Source organism: Chiloscyllium punctatum, chromosome 42 (assembly GCF_047496795.1).
Source record: "Chiloscyllium punctatum isolate Juve2018m chromosome 42, sChiPun1.3, whole genome shotgun sequence".
Taxonomy (NCBI): domain Eukaryota; kingdom Metazoa; phylum Chordata; class Chondrichthyes; order Orectolobiformes; family Hemiscylliidae; genus Chiloscyllium; species Chiloscyllium punctatum.
In genome coordinates, this window is record NC_092780.1 from 35,212,083 (window position 1) to 35,236,743 (window position 24,661).

At 40.1% G+C, this 24,661-nt stretch overlaps 1 protein-coding gene across 1 annotated transcript in view; it reads left to right on the forward strand.

Annotated features, from left to right (window-relative positions):
* The first annotated feature begins 324 nt into the window (after positions 1-324).
* The window catches only part of LOC140465889 (B-cell antigen receptor complex-associated protein beta chain-like), a 31,815-nt gene continuing 7,478 nt past the window's right edge, over positions 325-24,661 (forward strand). The window contains exons 1-3 of the mRNA XM_072561791.1: positions 325-494; positions 10,525-10,839; positions 23,569-23,684. Of these exons, the coding sequence (XP_072417892.1) occupies positions 425-494; positions 10,525-10,839; positions 23,569-23,684 (501 nt within the window). The 5' untranslated portion in view covers positions 325-424. The remainder of the gene's footprint in view (positions 495-10,524; positions 10,840-23,568; positions 23,685-24,661) is intronic.

A 24,661-nucleotide genomic window follows, 5' to 3' on the forward strand; every position in this document is an offset into this window, starting at 1 on the left:
AAACGCATATGCAAAAGATATACAACTTGTTATAGTTTACTCCATATGGCATGAAGTGAAACTCTTTAAAAATTGCAGTCTATGCAATTTCAATCCTGTTTTCAAAAATATTGCACATTACTTTCAAAATGTTGTTAAAACATAATATAAAATGTAACTGTTTTAAAATGCATGTATCTATAAAACATTCTGGTGTCTGGGGACTGGGTTCTTCCTGTTTCAGCTAAAATTAATGACAAAGGAAATCATACATTAACATTCAACTGTGTTCATTGCATTTCACCAATAGGAGCTGAAGCTACAATGGACAGGGTTGAAGATTCTTGATCAAGATAACTTAGTAAAAATAACCAGTACTGTAGTGTGAACATCTGCAGCCAGAACAAAAATTCTCATTGAAATTTCTGTTCCAATTAATTGTACAATGGCTCGCAGTGCTGGTAAACCGAGACCAGTATCAAGCATTTTGTTTTTTATACTCAGCATTACAACCGGTAAGTGTTTCTTCTTAAATTCTCCTATGTGTCATTTGATGCCAAAGTATTCATTGTTCTTGAAGGATTTGGAGGTCTGAAATTGAAGAAGGCATTAGTGCACATTCTTTTTTCCAGTCTAACTTGCACATGTTTATAGGATCACTTCAAATGATTTTCTGCATGAATTTCTGTTAAAATCTACAGTTCCGAGGAGCACTCTGCCAAGGGTCAAACTCAGAGATCTTTTCAACTCTTGCAAAATGATATTGCACAATGTTGAACCATACATGTTGAAGCTGTATTCTTAGTGGTTTCCTTGGCCATTTTATTGTAATGCTTTCCTAAATTTTACAAAACACAGGAAGTTCAGATTCCTTTGTTTTTAATGTTGTGGTTTAGTCTTACGTCACTTTGTGGAGAGCAACCTGAAAGTAGTTTCTTTCTGAATTGCTAAATGACTTTCTTGATTTTTGTTCAATTCTCCTGGAGTGGTTTGCAAGAAGCCTAGAAAAATAAGTTGATACTCAAACCTGTCAAAAATTAATAACACGTAGTTAAGCAAATATTCCTGTTTCTGTTGCTTTATCGTGTTATTTCTTCACTGCTCACCTTTAATCCATTTGTGTCTCCAAAAGGTAACTTAATGCTTGTTTTAACAGCAGCCATGTTAAATGTTTTAGCGTTTCATACTGGAATCCTGTTGAACTGTAGATTCTATATCGATTGTTTGTTCATCTGAGGAGTGTTTCATGCAAGAAAATTCCTACCCTGGACACTACTTTACAGAAAAGAACAAATTACTTTTTATATAGATTCTCCTCTTACTCCACTTTTTGTCTCACCTCCCTTCCAAGTTTCCTTCTGTTGGAAATTTGACTTTTCGGTTCTGGACGTGTTCTTGCTCATCGATGATCTTGAATGTGACCTTTTTAGAAGCTTAGAGACATCCTCCTCTCAATTTTCCCTTTCACTCTGCCACAGCAGAACATCAATACAAAATCGCCCAATTCACAGCCCAGCCAAGAACCGATATATTTAACATGGACAGTGCAGCAACAATTGAAGGGATTTCAGTTCCAGGATAATGAAATTCAGTCTTCGGTAACATTTCCTAGTATTTGGGTTATGAAGCTGGGTAAAACATGAAAGTCACAATTTTTGTAGATGCTTCATCTGAAGTTTAGTCTTTTCAAAACAAAATCTGAGACATACAAGAGGCAGACATGCTGAAATATTTGTATACACTTATTCTTGTAGATGGCATATTATTCCTGCACCAAACAGATTTTCAAATTCACAAAATTGGCTTGTAGAGAGAAGGAAAAAGGGCAGAACTATAATTTTTTTGACAGATAGGCATTACATTTAGAATCCAGTGGATATTTTGTAGTGTAGTGATAGATTTAAAATTCTTGTCTAATGTTTACTTCAGATAAATTTAAACCTATTTTTCAGTTAGTTTGTGTTTCACAAGGAACAAAAAAGAAGACATTTTGTATGTTAGGCTAGGACAGAAAGAAGTAGGCTTTGATTTAGCAGGTACTGAAAGCAACATTCATAGTCTTCAAATGTTGATCCCAATGAGTAGACTCCTTTTCACAAATTCTCATCCCTGTCTCAGCAAATGCCATGAATCAAATTCATATATGAAATTAATTAACCTAATCCAATGAACTACAATGCAATTTGGGAGTTGTTGGATTTTTTTTTTCTGTGAGCCGCCATACCTCCATTTCCAAGATGGCCGTGGTGGGGTCAGCAGCATTCAGCTACAGAACCTGGGGCTCGGCTGTTCATGGGCACCATGCTGCAGTGCCGGCCAAATCTATATCATCTCACACATCCGTATCATTCAGTGCTGTGGCAGCTTCATTGTCTTTCTGTGGTTTTTTGGGGGGAGTCAGTTGGAGCCAGGACTCGCACAGACCCAGATCAATGGCCAGCGTAGAGGCTCCAGCATCAGCAGTGGAAGAGCCTGGAGCCAGGGTTCCAGCGACCGAATACCGATGGCAGGGCCTGAAGAGTCATTGAACAGAGATCAGGAGGAGGCATGAGTCTAGGCCCAAGCTCCAGCTGGAATGCAGTGGTTGCAGGAGTTGTTGCGACGAAGGAAGTGGTCCTATAACCAAGACCCCAAAGCCCAGTAGAGGCCTTGGATGATCTTAAGCAGCAAACGGAGGAGTAGCGGAGGGTAACAAGAAAAAGAGGGAAAGGTGAACACTTCTGCACTAAAACTTTGCATTACATTCAGTGTTTCAAGATGGCGCTGGAGCTTGATGACACTTTGCATTCTGCATGTGAAGAAGGTTTTTATTGTATTTTTATATACATGTGGCAATAAATCTAAATGACGCAATAACTTATACAGTCAATTATTGAGACAGATTCTGTGAAATTCTCTTGGATTCATATGAATGTAGATGAAGTGGTGGTCTAACTGAAGTGCTTGACCTGTTAAAAGGATTAAACAGGAAATATGCACAAAAACAAATTCTGCTGATGGAAGAAATCAAATGTTAAGGGTGTATTCATCATATTTAAGGAGAAAGTTAGGTAACAATTTTACCCAAATAGTAGTGCAAACCAAATCTGGAATTCTCAAAAGTCTGTGGATGCTGGCCAAATTGAAACTTTCGTAAGTAGAATTAATAGATTTTTGTTACTTCAGGTCTTCAGGTATAGGGAGCTACTGCAGATTAATTAAACACAAATTAACTATGACTTAACTGAAGGGGGGAGCAGGCTTAAGAGGCCAAATTAACAATTCCTGCTTCTTTTACCACTGAATCACAGATATGGTGGCATGATGAATATGTTATTAGTTTAGGAAATTGAGAGGTTTATTACTTCTGGAAACCTGAGTTCAAATCCTCCAATGGTAGCTGGAAATTTTTAACTACAATTAATTAAATAAGTCTGGAATAAGAAACTAGTCTTAATTATGGAGATCATTAAACTAGTGAATTGTTGTGAAAAGCTAACTGGTTCACTAATATCCTTTAAGGAAAGAAAATTTGCTATCTTTATGTGGTCTGGCCTTCATGTGACTCCAAAGACACAACACTGTAGTTGACCCTTAATTGACCCCTCGCAGCCCATTCCATTATTTCAAACCCATAGTAAAATTGAAGAAAATAAATCTGGACCACTGACATTGACAAAACCAAGTCCAGCCAATTGATTCCACAAAGGACTTGACTCAAAACTGGCACAAGTCCCACACACTTGTCCAGCAACAGCCTAACATAGTAATGATTACTGAATTACACTTTTTTACCAAAGTCCACAGCATTTCGATCACAACTTCCTGTGTGGGTCTTATAATACAGGCAGGACATACTCACCAAATGTAACAGTGTAATGGTGACTCTGAATCCAAGAGTGAAATCCAAGGGCAAGGAATCCCTCCTGCTGATTACTACCTACCATTCCTCTTCAAATTATGAATCCATATTCCTCCACGTTCACCACCATTTGGTAAAATCTCTGAGGGTAGTAGGAGCATAGAATGTAATCTGGGTGAAAGAATTCAATGTGCATTATCATGAGTAGCTTCGTAGCACCATAACTGACCAAGCTGACTGCGGATATATCTGCCAGATTATGCCAAACAAGTGATGGGAAAATCAGCAAAAAGGAGGAAATAATTTGGTCTTCACCTATACACTTGGTGCAGATGCATCTACCCATGGTACCATGCAATTTGTGATTACTGCACAATTCTTGTGTAGACAAAGACCTATCTTCACATTGAAGACACCTTCCATTGTGTTGCATTGCACTATGGCTGTGCTAAATAGGATAGACTCAGAAGGCATCTTGCAAAATGTGGTGTTGCGGGTCATTAGGGGCAGCACAATCGTATTCCACCACAATCTTGGATTTCATGTTCAAGCATGTCCCTCAATCCGCCATTGCCATTGAATCAGTGCACAGACCTTGACTCAATGTGAAGTGAAGGAAGGCCTAGTAGGAGCAAGAGACATGCCTTGAAGCATTGTGCCAACACTGTGAAGCTCATTCACAGGATTGCATGCTGACTAAACAACAAACAGGAACATGTGATAGCTTACAACCAATAGTTTAGATCAAAATCTTTGCATTCATGGGATATCCAACCATGACAAAAGTGCAACAATTGAATAACTAACAAAAGGCAGAGGACCTGTATATTCATACCCATAGTGATGGTGGAGTCAGCAATGCAACCAACATCAGCTTAAGTTCTGGATAGATGGTCTAATACAGCCTCTATCTGAAGTACCCAACAACACAGAGACATGTCATCAGCAAATTCAATTAACCCCACATGACATGAAGAAACTGTTGGGCTACACTGAATGAAGGTCTGTTTGGATTCAATTGCTATCATCAATAACTGGGGTTACGGTGGGCGTTCGATATAATTGATCAAAAGCAAATATTGTGGCAACAAGAGGATATTAGAGACTATGAATTGTGACTATGGCACTTCCTGAAATTTAATCATCTGTTCATCAACTACAAGGCAGAAGTCAGGTGTGTGATCAAATATTCACCAATTTCTGGATGATTGAATCTTCAACAACATTCAAGATGCTTGACACCATCTAGGATATCGCAACCCACATGATAACAACACACCTAACACCTTAAACATTCACTCCCTTCTATTACTGGCACGACATGGTTACAGCATGTACCAGTTACAATTTGCACTGCAACAACTTGCCAAGATTTCTTGGATGGCACCTTCCGAATCACTTATTTCTAATTTCTTGTTCCAATTTAGTTTTATTGTGGAAAGTCAATATCTGTCTATTAACACAGGGTATTAGTTTTCTGTCAGAACAATGTTATGTGAAGTGTTTCAAAGAGAGGAAGTTACAATTATAGCAATCAGGATGAGGCTGCAGTAAAAACAAAATGATGCAAATACTGCTTTGCATAGTTGATATTGCTGGAAACAGTAATTTCTTCCCTGCAGCATTTTGATTTGTACTGCAAGAGATACTATTTGTTGCTTTAATTTTGCCACAGCTCAATAAACAGTGATTCCTGTCCATTTGCACAGAAAGAGGAAGCAAGTGTAGTAGATATCTGAGTACACCACAAACTTTAAAGATCTTCAACATTCTGACTTGTGACTCTAGTTCATTTGGCTTCTGGGACGTCATTCACTCTGCCACTTAAGATGCTAGATTACTGTCTGTAGCGACTGGAAAAGACAAAAGACAGGAGGCAGTGACAAATTACTTCCTAATGTGCATGAAGTCACAGTACAGAGATATCCAGTAGGTAGCATTAAGTTTCTGATTTTACCTTAAGCTCCAAATGAATCCAGTTGCAGATCCAAATGGGCTTAAAGGATAGCCAGAGAAAAGATGAGGGCTTACTAATGCAAGAGGGATGTTGTTTTGAAGTTGAAATTAAGGTGCCTTGCTGAAATCAATCAGGAGGTTAACTTCCTTTCTGAACAATCATTTCTTTCTGTGGAGTGGATCAGAAACAAAATGTCACTATCAGCTCCTGAGAGAATTAACCTCTCACAACCCAACAAAAACAATTCACAACATACATTGTTAAAAGCTGGGTCTTAAAATGTAACATCAATTCCACATTGAAGCAAAGAGCCCTCTTGTGGTGTAGTGGTAATGTTCTGGCTGTTCACTGGGAAGCCTAGGTTTAAGTCCCACCTGCTCCAGCGGTGTGTAATTACATCTCTATACAGGGTGGTTATAAAAGTAGACATCCATAGTGAGGCCAAGGGGACCCACTTTTGGTGCAGTAGTAGTGTCTCTCCCCCTGGACCAAGAGCCGTGTGTTCAAGTCCCATGTGATCCAGAAACATATATTTCCATCTCTGAACAGATTATTGAGAAAATTAGGTTAATAAATAAAAATGCTGAATTATGAATATCACAAGGCAAAGATGGGTCTCTTGTGGCACAATGGCAATGTCCATGCTCTAGATTAGGAGGCCTGGTTTCAAGTCCCACCTACTCCAGAGGTGTGACCTAGCATATCTGTGTTGATTAAAAACATCTAAATGCTGAGATAAGTGTCATCACGGTGCAGTGGGAATGTCACTACTGCTGAGACCAGCAGCATAGGTTCGATTCCCATTCTATTCAAGGTATATAATAACATCTCTGATGCAGGTTAATTAGGAGCATATCAATGGGGCTCTTTGGTGCAATGATAGTGTTGCTCTCTCTGGGCCAGGAGAACTAGGTTCAAGTCCCAGCTTTTCTGGAGGTATGCCATAACATCTTGCAACAATTTTTAAAAATTATGCGGTAAGGCAATGGGAGCTCTTGTGGTGCGGTTTTAGCGATACTACCTCTGAGGCAGGAGGCCCAGGTTCAAGTCCCTCTTGTTCCAGAAATGTGTAACAATAGCACTGAGTGTGTTGATGAGAAGCCGGGTGTAGTGGTAAATTTGCTAGTCTAACAATCTAGAAGCCTGGTTAGTATTCTGCAGGTCATGGGTTTAAATCCCATCATAGCAGATAATGAAATTTGAACTTGATAGATGTATATTTTGACAAAACTGGAATAAAAAGCTAGCCTAATGACAACCTTGTAACTATTGTCATAAAATCCCATTTGGTTCACTAATACCTGTTATAAGAAGAAATACTGCTCTCCCTACCTGATCTGACCAAATGTGGCTCTGGACCCACAGTAATGTGGTTGACCCTTAACTGAAGGATTGGCAGTAAATGCTTTTTGGCCACCCACTTACCAGGAAAAAGATCCACTCCCTTTGGTTTTCCTACATGTTTCCCACTGAATCATCTCCATAGTGAATTTCAACCCTGGTGTGCTAGTGAATGTTTGCTCTTATCTGAACACTGTCAAGTTCCATTCTCTGATCTATGAGCAACATTTTGGGAGATAAACTATGATTATAGGATATAGTTTGCATAAATCTAGAATTTATCCTCATATAATGCAGCAATCAACACCAATGCACAGAATGTCATTACAGAAATTCAATTCAATCAAATTTTTAAAAAAATAAATATTCAATTCTTTCCTCTGCTGCATCCTAAAGCTTGGAGATAGTGAGAACTGGAGAATCAGAGTGGATGCAGAGTGGAGCTGGAAAAAGCCCAGCAAGTCGAGCAGCATCAGAGGACAAGGGGAGTCAATGTTTCAGGTCAGGATCTTGCAAGTTGAAAAGATTCCAACTTGAAATGTCAACTCCCATCCTCCTCTGATGCTGCTTGACCTGCTGTACTTTTTCCAGCTCCACTCTGCATCCTAAAGCTATTTTCCTTCTCCATCTCAACATTTAGGTCTCTTGTAGCATTATAACTTGACATTGTAATCAGAGGGTGCAATACAGGCATTTTTATCAAAGGTTTTCTGGAATCAGAAGACAACAATGAATTTTTTTCTTTATTTTTCTCATTCTCATTAAAGTTTACTCTCTGCATATCAGAGCAAATATGTATCTGTATAGTAGATATTGATCTTCCTGCAGGTAAGCATATGGACAGGTTATGGGTTTGAAATAAACAGCTCCTCCCGCAGTAAGCTCCCAAACTTAACTCTAGCATCAGTGACGGGTTAAGGACTGGATTTTGATGTAAATTGGAAACCAGGATTTGCATTTTGTGGTTTTGAAACGCATCCACTCAGAGTGAAATGACACAAAAATAATTACTGAGCGACTCAGCCTGAAATCCTACCTTCATTTCCATCCAGCACCATTTTATGCAGTTCAGGAGAAACGGCAAGAGGAAAGCAGCCTTGCATCTATTAACAAGGTACTTAGCATCACTGTGGACTAATAAACAGCCCATGACTTAAGTCTTTTTAATCATCAGGGTAGCGGCCCAATTTTTGTAGTTGTTATTTTACACATGAAGGCATTAAACACAATTTGGAGGCAAGAAGAATTTTAAAGTTAAGTAAAATAGTTTTTGCTCCCTTGACATTTCATCATAAAATAACGTAGCATGAGTTGTATTCATCAAGATGAGCCATGCTACATTGTAATTGAAAGATGTATCTTGCCATTAAACCATATTTATGTCACATTGCAACTTCTGCCAACTGGCAAGCTGTCAAGTAAAGGATTAATGCTATAAATGTGGAATCGTTTCTAAAATGGAGTAAATGGCATTAATGCAAAGATGATCAGTAACGTGGTCTCCTTCACTTGAGAAAACAGACTCAGTGACATCAGTTATCAGCAACAAACATCCCAAAGCCAAAATAAATCTTGGCATGTGTGTTGAGATCACCATACTCCATGAGTAATAACTTCACTGGTTGTGCTTGCACAACTGACACTGACACATAGCTGAGGTATCAAGATCTGAGAATCTGGGAATGAGCACAGAGGCCTAAAGTGATGGCTAGAAGTGAAGACTTAGGCCATAAAGCTTGTGCTGGTCAGGCCCCACCTGATAATAAGGCAGCTCTTCATGGTGCGGAGGGTGAGGTAATGGCTCCATGCAGAATTTGGACATGAGGGGAAGCTCTGACAGCACTGAATTCACTTCTCCAGCCCCTCCCTATTTCACTGGACACCTGAAAGCTGGCTTAATAGACTAGTCTTCCACTTAGAAGTCTGTGTCTGTCACTTAGCCATGACTAGCACTGCCATGTGGTTTGTCTGTGCTTGTGCGCTCCTTGTACCACTTAGAGGTGGCATTCCAATGAAACACAGCCTTTCCAGACTCTAGTTTGAGCACAAACAGGCAACAGAGAACAGATGATTACAGCAAAGAAAAGACCATTGAAATGAGCCTCATGTGTCAAAGATCAGGCCAAGTTCAAGATCGCCATTGCTCTCTCGAAGCTGGTTACTTCATTGGAAGAAATAGATTGATGTTTCTGAGAACCAGAGGTCAGCCTCGTTAACCTACTCACTCGGAAATCAGTACACCACCCACACCCCCACACTCCACCCCCAGCTCTGGCCAGTCCATCCAGGGACCAATTAAGACCACGGCTGCTGGCAAATCCAGTTCCCACTGACCAGGTGACAGAAGCAGGCATCTTGCCACCTTATGCCACCTCAGTGATGGAAATCTGGGCCCTGGACATTTTCTTTCACATTTGGAATAAAACCAGTTCAGTTTCTCACTTCCCGGTGAACAATTTAGTTTAGCGTTGATAAAGCTATCAGGAGGAGTTTTGGACATTTATTTTTCTCAGCCCATTTATTATATGGGAGCAACTAAAGTATAAAAGTGCAAGTGCCATAAAAAGGCAGGAAAGCTCAGACCTATTTTAACTAGATAATTCATAATTTAGAAAGTACAATTTGATTCCAATTGTTTGGCGAATGGTTCTGAGCACACAGCAAAATTGCCAAACTTCTATTATTTTAATTCATAAAACATTACTTGTGATGAGGAGTCAAGAACCAGAGGTTTCAGGATGCGGGGTGGAACATTTAGGACTGAGACGAGGTAAGTTTTCTTCACTCAAAGGGTAGAGAACTTGTGGAATTATCTGCCCCAGAAGGCTGTGGGGGCCATGTCACTGAATATATTCAAGAAAGATTAAGTTAATTTTCAACTTTCAAGGCATCGAGGAGCAAGGGAGAATATGGCATTGAGATAAAAGATCAAGAATGATCATACTGAATGGCAGAGCAGGCTCGAAGACCCAAATGGCCTTGCTTCTATGTTTCTACTTCTTTGTAAAGTACTAAATTCATACTGATGAGAAGATACTAGATTTGATTTGTGATTTAAGTTAACTGACTGAGACTGGGCTAATAGTTGAAGTGCTACAACTGGCCACTGTAATATATATTGGCAGTAGAGAAATCCCATAACTGACTCCAATCTTTGTCTTCTTATTGGTTAGTGTGTATCTGTTCATAATGAGTAAGAACAGAATCAACCTTACTGAGTGCCAGAACAGACTTGATAAACTGCATGGTATACTTCTGTTTCTGTGTCTTATTGTCTTATAGTTAGATTAACAGAGTTCAATTGCATTACTGATATCTATGCAATAGTATCCCTGTTTATCACTCCTTTAAAAAAAAATTGCCATTTAAAATATGTATATCTACAGTATATTGGTTTTAATTGCAGGTGCGTTATGTCAGGGGCTCGTCTTTAATTACTCCGTACCTTATCAAGCCGTTAAGCTCGGAAAGAAGGTAAAACTAATCTGTTCCTTTGAACCTCCTGCAACACCACAGACGTTCACTGTCACATGGTATAAATTTGGAAAAGAACCCATTGAAGCAAGTAAGATATCAGGAATAACAACTGGAAATGACCAGACATTTTCTTGGCTTTATATTACGAATGCATCAAAATATCATTCTGGGATTTACTACTGCAATTCTTCTTTGAAGAGCGATTTAACTCAGCAGTGTGGTACAGAAATTAATGTGATAACAAGTAAGTAAAAAGAAACTTTTCAAGGTATTTTGTGCTGTTAAATATGTGGTTTAATATTACTGAACAGTACATTTTAGAATTTCATTTCATATGTCAATTGCTAGATTGTATTTTTAATATAATTTTGCATATTTAGAATATGCAGCTATTTTTCAAATCAGAGTATTTTGCCAATGTACTTCCTGTGGAACTGTCTTCTCCTGTGGATAATCCTGGGTAACCCATCAGTCAAACTAATACAGAATCCTCAATGTTTTATCTATATCGGCTTCATTAAAACATTTGAAAGTTTAAATTTACTACATCAAGTACTAGAGTCACACCTAAAGAAACAGGTTAAACTGAAAAAATCAATGGGCTAAATGCTAAAAAAAAACTCTCACTGCATTGAAAAGTCCAAATATAAACCTGCATGAAAACTGAAGAATGAGAAACTTGGAAGAGACATCAAATAAAATCATTTTATGCAGGTAAATAGAATTAATGGACAAAGTAATGATGCTGGTCATTGGCACATCAAATAAAATTAAATTGATGGGGGAACTGAAAGCAAAGTGCCAAGGATAAAGTTACGACTGAATATAATGACTTAATTGAGAAATTAGGTCAACTTTAATTTTTTCTGTCCTAAATATTTATACCTTATTTATACCTGTATGCTTTGAAATGCACAGAAAGCAAAATTTAACTTATGGAATGCAAAATTGGATGGAGCATGTAACCAGCAGTTATTCTGCACCCACTTCTGCCAAGATCAAGTTTCACTCCCAAAATATGTGTATAAATAATTAACATCTCAGACAATGTGTTCACCTCAACTGCCATTCCTTACCTAGTGTTGACGTTCTTGCTTGTTTCCAATCTGTCACTCTAACACCTGCTAACTATCTATCTTCCCATAAGAGACATTCACATTCATAACAATTTGGGAGCCAAACTGTTACTCCAGCGTCTTTGGTGTTGCATAAAGCTCTCACAAACCCTAGTAATCTAGTTAGCAAATTTATTTATGAAAAAGGGAAAGCAATGGTTTAAATGCTGTCAGGCAAGAGAAAGGTATATTCATACAGCATATGATTTATGTTCCTAGCTAATGTCTAAAACACAACACCATAATCTCAGTGAACAGAATGGAACAAGGGTTGCGAGAATCCCAGTGGCCACTTACATATTCTTAGCACCCACACCAATTGATCTCTGAGGCCCCAAGGGAATTATGTCCTTAATTGGCAATGGGAATACTGTTGCTGGAGTCTCTGTTCCACAGGGATGTCTACTTCCAGGTCTTATCTCACTGTTGTAGAACCCTCAGCCCAAAAAACTGCTGGCCCTTCAGTTGTGTCACTGATAGTATTGATAGCTGATGGTATTTCACTTGGTCTTCAGAGTTCACCATAGGATCCTTTTGAGAAAGGTAAGTGGTGGTGGTATGATGGTAAGGGAAGGGATTCAGAGGAGAGAGTAAGGAGCTGACAGTCTCCCTCGATGATAAGTTGCCCATCTGGAATACCAACAGCAGTGGGAGGCCCCAAAATGGGCATTAAATAAGGCTTCATTGGCATCTGGATGGGAAAACTTCCTGCAAGCTTCCTCGCCCAGACTTATTCAGAAGAGGCAAGAGTGCCCATATTCCATACCCTTTCCCAGTCAAACAGCTCCCTGCCTCAGAAGCTGCCGTCAGGTGTTGTGGGGTTAAATTCGATTTGGTTTAGAATGTATGCATTAATGGAATATTTAATTGGAGTGTGATATTGTGGGCAATTGCCACTTTTTGTCAATTATCTTAGATTTATGTAGTCTAGTTCTCAATGCTTCCACAGCTTCTTGTTATCTATTCTGTCAGGGCCCTTCATGATTTGCATATCTGTAACAAATCTGCTCTCAAACTCCATTCTCAAAGATGAACAGTCCTAGATTCTCCGATCTATCCACACAACTGAATTCCCTTATCTTGTGGTACTGTATTGTGTCTTTTCTACACCTCTCAACAATTCACATCCTCACTAAAGTGTGATTCCCAGACTGGATGCAATATTCCAGTTAAAGCTGAGCAATGTTTTATATATGTTTATCATAACCTTACTATAGAACAGAGAACATTACAGTGCAGTAGAGGCCCTTTGGCCCTTGATGCTGTGCCAACATGTGAAACCAATCTGAAGCTCATTTAATCACACTATTCCATTATCACCCATATATTTATCCAATGACCATTTAAATGTCCTGAACATTAGTGAGTCTACTACTGTTGCAGCCAGGGCATTCCATGACCTTAATAGTCTTTGAGTAAAAGAACCTACCTCTGACATTTGTTCTATATCTATCACCCCTCAATTTAAATCTATACCTCCTCATACTAGCCATCACCATTTGAGGAAAAAGGCTATCACTGTCCACTCTATCTAATCCTCTAATCATTGTGTATGTCTCAATTAAGTCACCTCTTAACCTTCTCTCTAATGAAAACAGCCTCAAGTCCCTCAGCCTTTCCTCATACCATACCAGGTAATATCCAAGTAAATCTCCTCTGCACCTTTTCCAATGCGAGCCTTCATAAAGCTCGAGTTGAATCAAACTTTCTTAAAAGTTATGATTACACATTACAGGGACATTCACCTTCTGGTCAACTTGACTAAATTAAAGTTTTATCACAAATAGCTTGAAGTTCTCAATTTCATTCTTTCAAAAGCTTAATAGAGTTAAGGAGAATCCAAAGGGTTTTTACAAATACATTAAGGACAAAAGAGTAACTAGGGAGAGAATAGGGTTCCTCAAAGTTCAGCAAAGCAGCCCGTGTATGGAGCCGCAGGAGATGGGGAGATACTAAACAAGTATTTTGCATCAGTGTTTACTGTGGAGAAGGACATGAAAGATATAGAGTGTTGAGAAATAGATGGTGACATCTTAAAAAATGTCCATATTACAGAGGAGGATGTGCTGGATGTCTTGAAACACATAAAAGTGGATAAATCCCCAGGACCTGATCAGGTGTACCCTAGAACTCTGTGGGAAGCAAGGGAAGTGATTGCTGGGCCCCTTGCTGAGATATTTGTATTGTCGATAGTCACAGGTGAGGTGCCGGAAGACTGGAGTTTTGCTAACATGGTGCCACTGTTTAAGATGGGTGGAAAGGACAAGCCAGATAATTATGGACCAATGAGTCTGACGTCGGTAGTGGGTAAGTTGTTGGAGGGAATCCTGAGGGACTGGATGTACGTGTGTTTGGAAAGGCAAGGAACCATTAAGGACAGTCAACATGGCTTTGTGCATGGGAAATCATGTCTCACAAACTTGACTGAGTGTTTTGAAGAAGTAACAAAGAGGATTGATGAGGCAGAGCGGTAGATGTGATCCATATGGGTTTCAGTAAGACATTTGACAAGGTTCCCTATGTGAGATTGGTTAGCAAGGTTAGGATTCATGGAATACAGGGAGAACTAATCACTTGGACACAGAACTGGCTCAAAAGATAGAAGACAGAGGGTGGTGGTGGAGGGTTGTTTTTCAGACTGGAGGCCTGTGACCAGTGCAGTGCCATGAGGATCGGTATTGGGTCCTCTACTTTTCATAATTTATATAAATGATTTGGATGTGAGCATAAGAAGAGATATAGTTAGTAAGTTTGCAAAGACACCAAAATTGGAGGTGTAGTGGACAGGGAAGAAGGCGACCTCAGATTACAACAGGATCTTGGTCAGATGGGCCAATGGGCTGAAAAGTGGCAGATGGAGTTTAATTTAGATAAATGCAAGGTGTTGCATTTTGGGAAAGCAAATTTTAGCAGGATTTATACACTTATTAGTGTGGACCTTGGGAGTGTTGCTGAACAAAGAGATCTTGAAGTGCAGGTTCATAGCTCCTTGAAAGTGGAGTTGCAGGTAGATAGGGTAGTGAAGAAGGCTTTTGAAATGCTTTCCTTTATTGGTCACAGTATTGAGTATAGGAGTTGGGAGGTCATGTTGCAGCTGTACAAGACATTGGTTAAGCCACTTTTGGAATATTGAATGCAATTCTGGTCTCCTTCCTATCGGAAGGATGTTCTGAAATTTGAAAGGGTTCAGAAAAGATTTACAAGGATGTTGCCAGGGTTGGAGGATTTGAGCTATAAGGAGAGAATAGGCTGGGGCTGTTTTCCCTGGAGCAGCAGAGGTTGAGGGGTGAGCTCATAGAGGTTTATAAAATCATGAGAGGCATGGATAAAATAAATAGGCAAAGTCTTTTCCCTGGGGTCGGGGAGTCCAGAACTAGAGGGCATAGGTTTAGGGTGAGAGGGGAAAGAGATAAAAGGGACTTAAGGGGCAACTTTTTCATGCAGAGGTTGGTATGTGTATGGAATGAGCTGCCACAGGAAGTGGTGGAGGCTAGTACAATTGCAACATTTAAAAGGCATCTGGATGGGAGGGTTTGGAGGGATATAGGCCAGGTGCTGGCAAATGGGACTAGATTAGGTGAGGATATCTAGTCGGCATGGATGAGTTGGACCAAATGGTCTGCTTCTGTGCTGTACATCTCTATGACTCTTAAAGTTAACTGAACAAGTGCTCACTGAATAAAATGAGGCATCATGTTAATGCCATATGCAAACATAATCCCAATTTCACTTTTTTTCACATTTCAGCTGAACACAAGGTTTCACTGACCTTTACTGTATGTTATATACAGGTAACTTGTTTCAAACAATAGTGGGAACTGGACTGGGAACAGAGTGGTGGGCAATTGGTGCAGCAATTTTTCAGCTGATGCGTGTTAGGCAGCTGGCACAGGAAGATGCATCCATGTCTGACGACATAAATAACCAATGCACTGCCAAATCAATGCCAAATGCAATTTTCTTTCTATGTTGGGCAGGAGCTCCTTTGTGCAAATTGACATAACAGGACCTGACTAACAGTTTTGAAGTGCAGAGCTTTATAAAGGCTAGCATTGGAAAAGGTGCAGAGGAGATTTACTTGGATATTACCTGGTATAGTATGAGGAAAGGCTGAGGGACTTGAGGCTGTTTTCGTTAGAGACAAGGTTAAGAGGTGACTTAATTGAGACATACACAATGATCAGAGGATTAGATAGGGTGGACAATGAGAGCCTTTTTCCTCCATTTACTAATTTTATCAAAAAGTAAATGTAGTTAACAATGGTGAATTCTATCTTATACACATGTCTTGTTCTCCATGAAGATCAGTGAACAGATTGTATTATTGTGGTAAGGCTGTTGTGTTTGTTACCAGACTGATCTGGAGAATTTGCATTTATATCCTTAAGGCCGCTTGAGAATTTGAATTCAGTTCTGAAGCATCTTAAATAACTGGACCTATTAAGTTGATATTGGCAAAAGAGATCACAGAACAAAAAAACTCCAAGTTGCTCACTAACATCCTTTAGTAATGTAACCCTGTTGTCCTTGTTGAGTCAGGCCTCTGCTTAAATGTAACCCACACTAATATGGTTGACCCTTATCATCCATCTAAATGTTACATCAAGCCATTTTTAGCAGTTGCAGAAAATGGCCATTATCAATTTGTTTCTGAGCCTCAAAGGGAGCTATTAGGACAAGAGTTGATCAGAGAGAAAACAAAAACAGAAATTGCTGGAAAAACTCAGCAGGTTGGCAACATCTATGGAGAGAAAGATCAGAAAGGTTAGTTTAAAGGAATGGCTTAAAACAGTAGATTCAGGCAGGAAGGAAATTCAGAGGTCAGGGAATTGTCACTAACGAAGTGTTAGAACTCAAGAACCAAAGAGAGAAACTAGATCAGCAGTTGCAAGGATGAAGGAGGTTGAAGAGATAAGAAGGGGTTCGATTTCATGGAAAGATATTAAAAGAAGCAGAGGATAAAATTAAGGCTTTAGTGGATAAGAGTTTATGTTGGCCAATGTGCGTAGGTCAGATGAATGAAATTGAGCTTGGTGCACGTTAAAATATTAGCAGCAGTACTTTAGATGAAATTAAGTTTAACAAGGATGCAAGGTGATTAGGAAAGTCTTGATTGTGAAGTACTTAACGAATTACAGGTTCTGTCCATTTGTGTTCATGTTTGACACTATTACATCATAATATGGAGCAAAGATGATCATCGGTGTGAGACTTAATGATATTTTCTGCTGCATTTTCATCATTTTTCCACCTAAAATTAGAAAAGGGGAAAAACCAGGACACAAGCCTCTCATTGTTTCTGCTCTATTTAGAATCCATTCAGGTCAGATGAAAAATAATAATGGGATTTAGGGGTACACATACAAAAATCATTAAAAACAGTGATGCATGTTAATAACTTCAGAAAAAGCAAATCCAGAAAGGAATTTGTTTTAAGAGAGTTAGAACTGAAAAGCAGAAGTTCTGGTAAATGTACGTAGGATGTTGAGCCTGGATCTTCAATGTGCTGTCAGGAACTCAACCGCTTGAAGTTTGGGTCCTGAGCCTGTGCCATCACTGTTGTGATGCTATTTTGTTTAAGCAAGGGGTAAGTTTTCTACCAATTAGAAGTATCGAGTGCCTTTGGGTAGGTGCTGCTAGTCTGGCATCAATAGCACAGGTAGGTGGTAGTCATGTTGGGTGCTGCCAGAGCCTTTGCCAAGAAAGAAAGTAGCACCCTATAGAACAAGCCATATCCACGCATTGCAAGAGGCCATGCAGGCTAGACTACTGTAGCACTACTGGAACTAGTAATCCGAGATTCAGGAGAGACTAGCTATAAATCTACACAGAGAAAGTTGCTGGTGGCCTCACAGTAAGATTGACAACTGTGCACTACAGCACACCAGATTTTATTTTATACATTCATACGTTCTGGGTGTCAAGAGCTGAGCCAGCATTTACTGCCCATCTTTGCTTGCCCTTGAGAGAGTTGTGCTGAGTTCTTAAACTGCTGAAGTTCACGTGCTGTAGGTCGACCCACAATGCCGTTAGCGAAAGAATTCCAGGATTTTAACCCAGCCACAGTGAAGGAATGGTGATATATTTTCAAAGCTGAAAATGTGTTGCTGGAAAAGCGCAGCAGGTCAGGCAGCATCCAAGGAGCAGGAAAATCAACGTTTCGGGGCATGAGCCCTTCTTCTGGCTCATGCCCGAAACGTCGATTCTCCTGCTCCTTGGATGCTGCCTGACCTGCTGCGTTTTTCCAGCAACACATTTTCAGCTCTGATCTCCAGCATCTGCAGTCCTCACTTTCTCCTGATATATTTTCAAACCAGGATGGTGAATGTCTTGAAGGGAAACTTGCAGGTGGTGCAGTTGCCATATGTCTGCGCCATTGTCCCTCTAAATAGTAGTAATCATGGGTTTGGAAAGAGTTGCCTTAAGAGCTTTGGTGAATTTCTGCAGTGCATCTTTTTGCTGCTACTGAGGGCCAGTGGTGAAGGGAGTGAATGTTTGTGAATATGATGCCACTTAAGCATGCTGCTTTGTCCTGGATGCAGTGAAGTTTCTTCAGCCTAGGTTGATAAAATTTCAATGATGAACTGACAGGTCTCTTAATAAGCTCCTTAACAGCCTGATGAACTCATTCGTTGGTGCCAACTGTGTTTCTTGCTTCATCCCTAATAACAGCCCTTTGAAAATACAACAATGTCCCAGAGGCATCAGAATTCTGGGATAGCCTCAAGGATTGCAATTTTTAAGTCCCATCTGCACCACGTTTTAGCCAATGTCTCTTTGAAATTCTTGTCCCATTCTCCCTGTTGTACAAATAATATCAAGGATTTAAAAGGGTGATACTAGAATTGACAGGTTATACTTTTAAGAAAAAACTTCTCAAGTTCAGGCTGTTATTACTGAATAGGGGGAAACTGATCGGTGACCCTTGGAGGTGGAATGATTTAGGGGCAGCACAGTGGCTCAGTGATTAACACTGCTGCCTCACAATGCCAGGGACCCAGGTTTGATTCCAGCCTTGGGTGATGTGTCTGTCTGTGTGGAGTTTGCACATTCTCCCCGTGTCTGCATGGGTTTCCTCCGGATGCTCTGGTTTCCTTCCACAATCCAAAAATGTACACGTTAGGTGAATTGGCCATGCTAAATTGTCCATAGCATTCAGGGATGTGTAGCTTAGGTGCATTATTCAGGGGTAAATGTAGGGGAATAGGTCTGGATGGGTCACTCTTCAGAGGATCAGTGTGGATTTGTTGGGCCAAATGGCCTGTTTCCACAACTGTAGGGATTCTACGGACTGGTAAACATAGGCAAAATGATACAAGTCTTCCACAGGGTAAACATGTTTACGTGTTGGGGAGAGACAAAAGAAAATGGGGACATGAATATATGACATACATTCGTTGATATTGCAAATGAATGCCATGAGGTAAGGTGAGATTGACAACGCTTGACATCAAGATTTGCATCAAGGAGCCTGAGCAAAACTGGAATCAACAGGTATCAGAGGCAAACTGGCTGCTGGTTGGAGTCATACCTGACACTCAGGAAGATAGTAATGGTTATTGGACGTCAGTCATCTCAGCTCCAGGACATTTCTGCAAGAGTTCCTCAGGGTAGTGTCCTAGGCCCAACCATCTTCAGCTGCTTCGTCAATGAATTTTCCTCCAGGCAATGGGGGAAGTGGGGATCTTTACTGATGATTGCACAACATTCAGCACCATGTGCAATTCCTCAGATTCTGAAGTAGTCCATGTTCAAATGTAACAAGATCTGGGCAATATTTAGGCTTGGGCTGGCAAGTGGCAAGTAACATTTGCGCCACACAAATGCAAAGCTATGAACACTACTGATAAGAAACAACTGCCCTTTGACATTCAATGATGTTACCATCACTGAACACCAATACTACAGAGAGTAACTCACCTCCTGACTCCTCAAAGTCTATCCAAAATCTACAAGGCACAAGTCAGGAATATGATAGTGGGCAGCACAGTGGCTCAGTGGTTAGCACTGCTGCCTCACAGCGCCAGGGACTTGGGTTCAATTCCAGCTGAGAGCGACTGTTTGTGTGGAGTTTGCACATTCTCCCCGTGTCTGTGTGGGTTTCCGCTAGGTGCTCCGATTTCCTCTCACAATCCAAAGACGTGCAGGTCAGGTGAATTAGCCATGTTAAATTTCCCACAGTATTGGATAAAGATAGGGTAGAGGAAGGGTCTGGGTGGGCTGCTCTTCAGTGTGGACTTAGACAATAGATGCAGGAGTAGGCCATTCAGCCCTTCGAGCCTGCACCGCCATTCAATATGATCATGGCTGATCATTCCCAATCAGTATCCTGTTCCAGCCTTATCTCCATAACCCTTGACTCCACTATCTTTAAGAGCTCTATCCAATTCTTTCTTAAATGAATCCAGAGACTGGGCCTCCATTGCCCTCTGGGGCAGAGCATTCCACACAGCCACCACTCTCTGGGTGAAGTAGTTTCTCCTCATCTCTGTCCTAAATGGTCTACCCCGTATTTTTAAGTTGTGTCCCCTGGTTCGGCACTCCCCCATCAGCGGAAATATGTTTCCTCCTGCCAGAGTGTCCAATCCTTTCATAATCCTATACATTTCAATCAGATCCCCTCTCAGTCTTCTAAACTCAAGGGTATACAAGCCCAGTCGCTTCAGTCTTTCCGTGTAAGGCAATCCTGCTATTCCAGGAATTGACCTCGTGAACCTACGCTGCACTCCCTCAATAGCCAGAATGTCTTTCCTCAAATTTGGAGACCAGAACTGTACACAGTACTCCAGGTGTGGTCTCACCAGGGCCCTGTACAGCTGCAGAAGCACCTCTTTGCTTCTATACTCAATTCCTCTTGTTATGAAGGCCAGCATGCTATTAGCCTTCTTGACTTGTTGGGCCAAAGGGCCTTTTTCCATTCTGTAGAGTATCTAATCTAATGCTCCCCATCCCTGATGAGGGGCTTATGCCCAGGATGCTGCCTGACCTGCTGTGCTTTTCCAGCACCACACTCTCAACAATACTCCCCATTTGCCTGGATGGGTGCAGTTCCAACAACATTCAACAAGCTTGACACCACCCAGGAAAAAGCAGCCCATTTGATTGGCACTACATTCACAAACCTCCACTCCCTCCACCACCAACGCTTAGTAGCAGCAGTGTGTACTATCTACAAGATGCACTGCAGAAATTCGCCGAAGATCTCAGATAGCATCTTCCAAACCCACAACCACTTCCATCGAGAAGGACAAAAGCAGCAGATACATTGGAACACCACCACCTTCAAGTTTCCCTCCAAGCCACTCACCATCCTGACTTAGAAATATATTGTCATTTCTTCCCAGTCGTTGAATCAAAACCCTGGAATTCCCTCCCTAATGGCATGCTGGTCAACCCACAGCAGGTGGACTGCAGCTATTCAAGAATGCAGTGCACCACCACTTCCTCAAGGGCAACCAGGGATGGGCAATAAATGCTGGCCCAGCCAGCAATGCCCACAGCCCAAGTGAATAAAAAAAACTTTCTTATATCCAAGTTAATCAAAATTAAACCAAAATTGAATTCAACAGACATTTCTTTACCCTGGGAGTGTTAACAACATGAAACTTTCTGCCGCATGAAGTGATTGACAGAAATTATGTAGGTACATTTAAGGGGAATCTATACAGGTATTTGAGGGAGACAGAATGAGAAGGAGATGATGACAGGGCTAGGTGGAGAACGATGCTTTATGGAGTATAATGCAGCATCGACCAGTTGGGCTGTGTTTCTGTATTGTATATTCGGTGTAATTTCTTCTCCCTTAAATATTTCTCCTTTGCATATGTAAATCATTATGGGATGCCTCACCGATCTCTGGCCACACCGATTTCCCCCACTGCCACATGAAGCCTGGTAGTAATCCCTGAAGCATTAGCAAAATGCTCACCAGGATTTGAATGCTTCATCCATTAACAAGAAACTTAGAAACAAAGAGTTTGCGACGAGGGCAATTGTAGTGGCACAAAAATCTAGCATAGTCTTGGTCTAGATTTCTGTAGTACTAACTGAAGGCTTGGCAGGATTAAAGTTGACAGAACTGGTGAATGTAACAAGGCAGCAATCACATCTGTACTACAAAAACAGCTATAAAGAGAAACACTAATAATAATGAATATGGAACTGAACAGAACATTTGGCAAGTGAACTAATGGTGTAAACAGAACTGTCAGCACAGCTGGCACTAAAGCTCCTGTTACAGGGCAGGATTTTCTGTACACAGGCTATGCTGAGAAAATATAAGCATGAATTATGGAATGTTTAAATGCATCATGCTGTAAAATAATATATTTTATATTGCAAACTCCATTATAGTATAGTAAGTCCATTGCCTGTCATTGTGAAGAAAGAAATAATTTGCATTGATACAGCACCTTTCCCATCACTGATATATCTCAAAGTACTTTACAGCTGAAGGTTTTTGTGTTAAATATAGGGCAATTTGTGCACAGCAAGGCCCAACAAATGGCTGAAATGCCGGTTTAATCTGTTTCTGATATAGTGACTATAAATGCTAGTCAGGACTTTGCCTCAATTCTAAATACAACCACCTAGTGGTTTTTCAATCTAATCCAAAACAAGCTCCTGGTGCACAATCAAAAGCAGATGGCAGCCATGATTGGATTTGTAATTGCCTTCAAGGTTGGAGAAGGCAGAGAGGCAGCAGCACCTAGGTGTGTACAGGTAGCTAAAGAGTCCATTACAAACCTTTGTGAGATATTATTAAGTTTGCTTCTTTTTCAACACTTTAATTCAGCAGCAAAATCACGAGGCTTCTTGATGCATCAGTCATTGTAGGTGAATGGGTTGCTGGCTTTCCCAAACATTTAGGTAAAAACAAGGACTGCAGATGCTGGAAACCAGAGTCTAGATTAGAGTGGTGCTGGAAAAGTACAACAGTTCTGGCAGCATCCGAGGAGCAGGAAAATCGATGTTTTGGGCAAAAGCCCTCCAAACATTTCCCAGCTTTAAAGAGTGGCACACCACCTACACTTGCACCAATCTCACCATCATGGGCATTTGCAAAGCAAGTTCTAGGAATAGGATGTAAATAGCCATTTGTGGCATTCCTCCTTTATCAGTACAGATTATCCATGGAGGTTATTAGCAGAAGATAGAGAAAAATCCATGAGAGCTATACCTTAAAACATTTGATATCTAATTCCAATCTCTTTCAATGTGCAATGTTATAATGTCATAATGTACTCTGCTATGCACCAGATATCAGTTTAGCTTGAATGTGAATTTATCTTTTGATGGTCTCCATGATGATATGTCAAGAGAAGGTTCCATGGCAATACCCAACCAGTCAGAATCTATTTGCTTGGGCTGAGAATTAAGATTGATAGGCATCTCCATGTGTAACTAAGTAATCAACAGCCATTTTCATGCAGTATAAAATGATGTCCCTATGTTCAAGCCCATTTTGATAAGTGCAAGGCAAAAAAAGCATCAACTTCTTGTTTACTTTTAGTCATGTTTAAGCTCTGTACTACCAAGCAATTCTGGATTATCACTATAAGTGTTGCAACCCACCCAGATTGACCATGAATTAATAATTACATGGTAGTCAATAATTCAAGAGAAAAGAACCAACAAATATACAACATAATGCAGTCCAAGTGAAGACGTAATCTAGTGAAGCTATATATAAGTAATACCTGGAGCACAAGGCATTATGGCCACTCTAGCTGTCATCAATCACTTATGAATCAGGCTACAAGTCAAGTGATTAACATGGATCCTGATCACAACTTGATACAGTTAGACTGAAATACTGTTGTCTCTTGTAAAGTTATACTTTGTGTCTTTCCATTCAGGAACCCTCCCGAAAGAAGAGCCAAATACCATGTACACAATGAAGGATATGTTGATTTTAATTCAAGGTGTTCTGCTGATCCTGTGTCTGACTTTGCCAGGAATGTTGTTTCTGAAAGTAAGTAAGCAGCAATTCAACCTCACAGCTATTTAATGCATTTCAGTAAATATTGTAGACTGTTTGAGATCACTGAGATTTTTGCCTTTCATACCTGGGTGTTAAAGATTCCCTATTCAGTACCTAAGAAAGGATCATCTTTTATGAAGGATCACACAAAAAAAAACCTTTGCTTAATTTTCACAACAACAGAAGTAAGTCTCTTGAGTTTGTTATTCAATTCATGGTCGTTCCACATCTTAATTTCATTTACCAACTATGGTTTGAAACCATTGATATCCTTCCTGAACAAAAGTCATAATTTAAAAATATTCAATTAATTCCCAATTTCAATGCCTTTGGGGAGAAAATTCCAGATTTCCCCCCTATAAAGAAGCATTTAATTATTTCAGCTCTATAAACTCTGGCTCTAATTTTAACATCATTCCCTTGCCCTGGACTCTCCCATCACAGGAAGTAGATTCTCTCTACCTATACAATACAGTTCAATACGGTACAGGAACAGGGCCTTCGGTCCACCAAGCCTGCACCAATTCAAATCCTTATTTAGGCATAAATAAGGGCAATTAGCAAGATCTAGTAAGGAAAACCAAGAGATCCTTGATGCTTTGTTCCTAGGCCATTCTCAACATTCAGCTATTGAAGATTATATTTGACCTGCTCAGTGCAACATGAATAGATAATATTGTAATAATAAACAAAAGCAAAATACTACAGATGTTAGAAATCTGAAATAAAAACAGAAAGTGCTGGGGAAATTCCAAAGGTTTGACAGCATCTTTAGAGAGAGAAATAGTTGACATTTTGAGTCCAATATGATTCAGGTTACCACATGTGAATTTCCTTTATCCTCCTGTTCTGAAGAAGAGTCATATCAGACTCAAAATGTTAGCTTGTTTTTCTTTCCACCGATGAGTTCCTGTTTTTATAAATATTCATCTCTGGGTTGACTAAAGCTCCCTTATGAGAATGGGTGA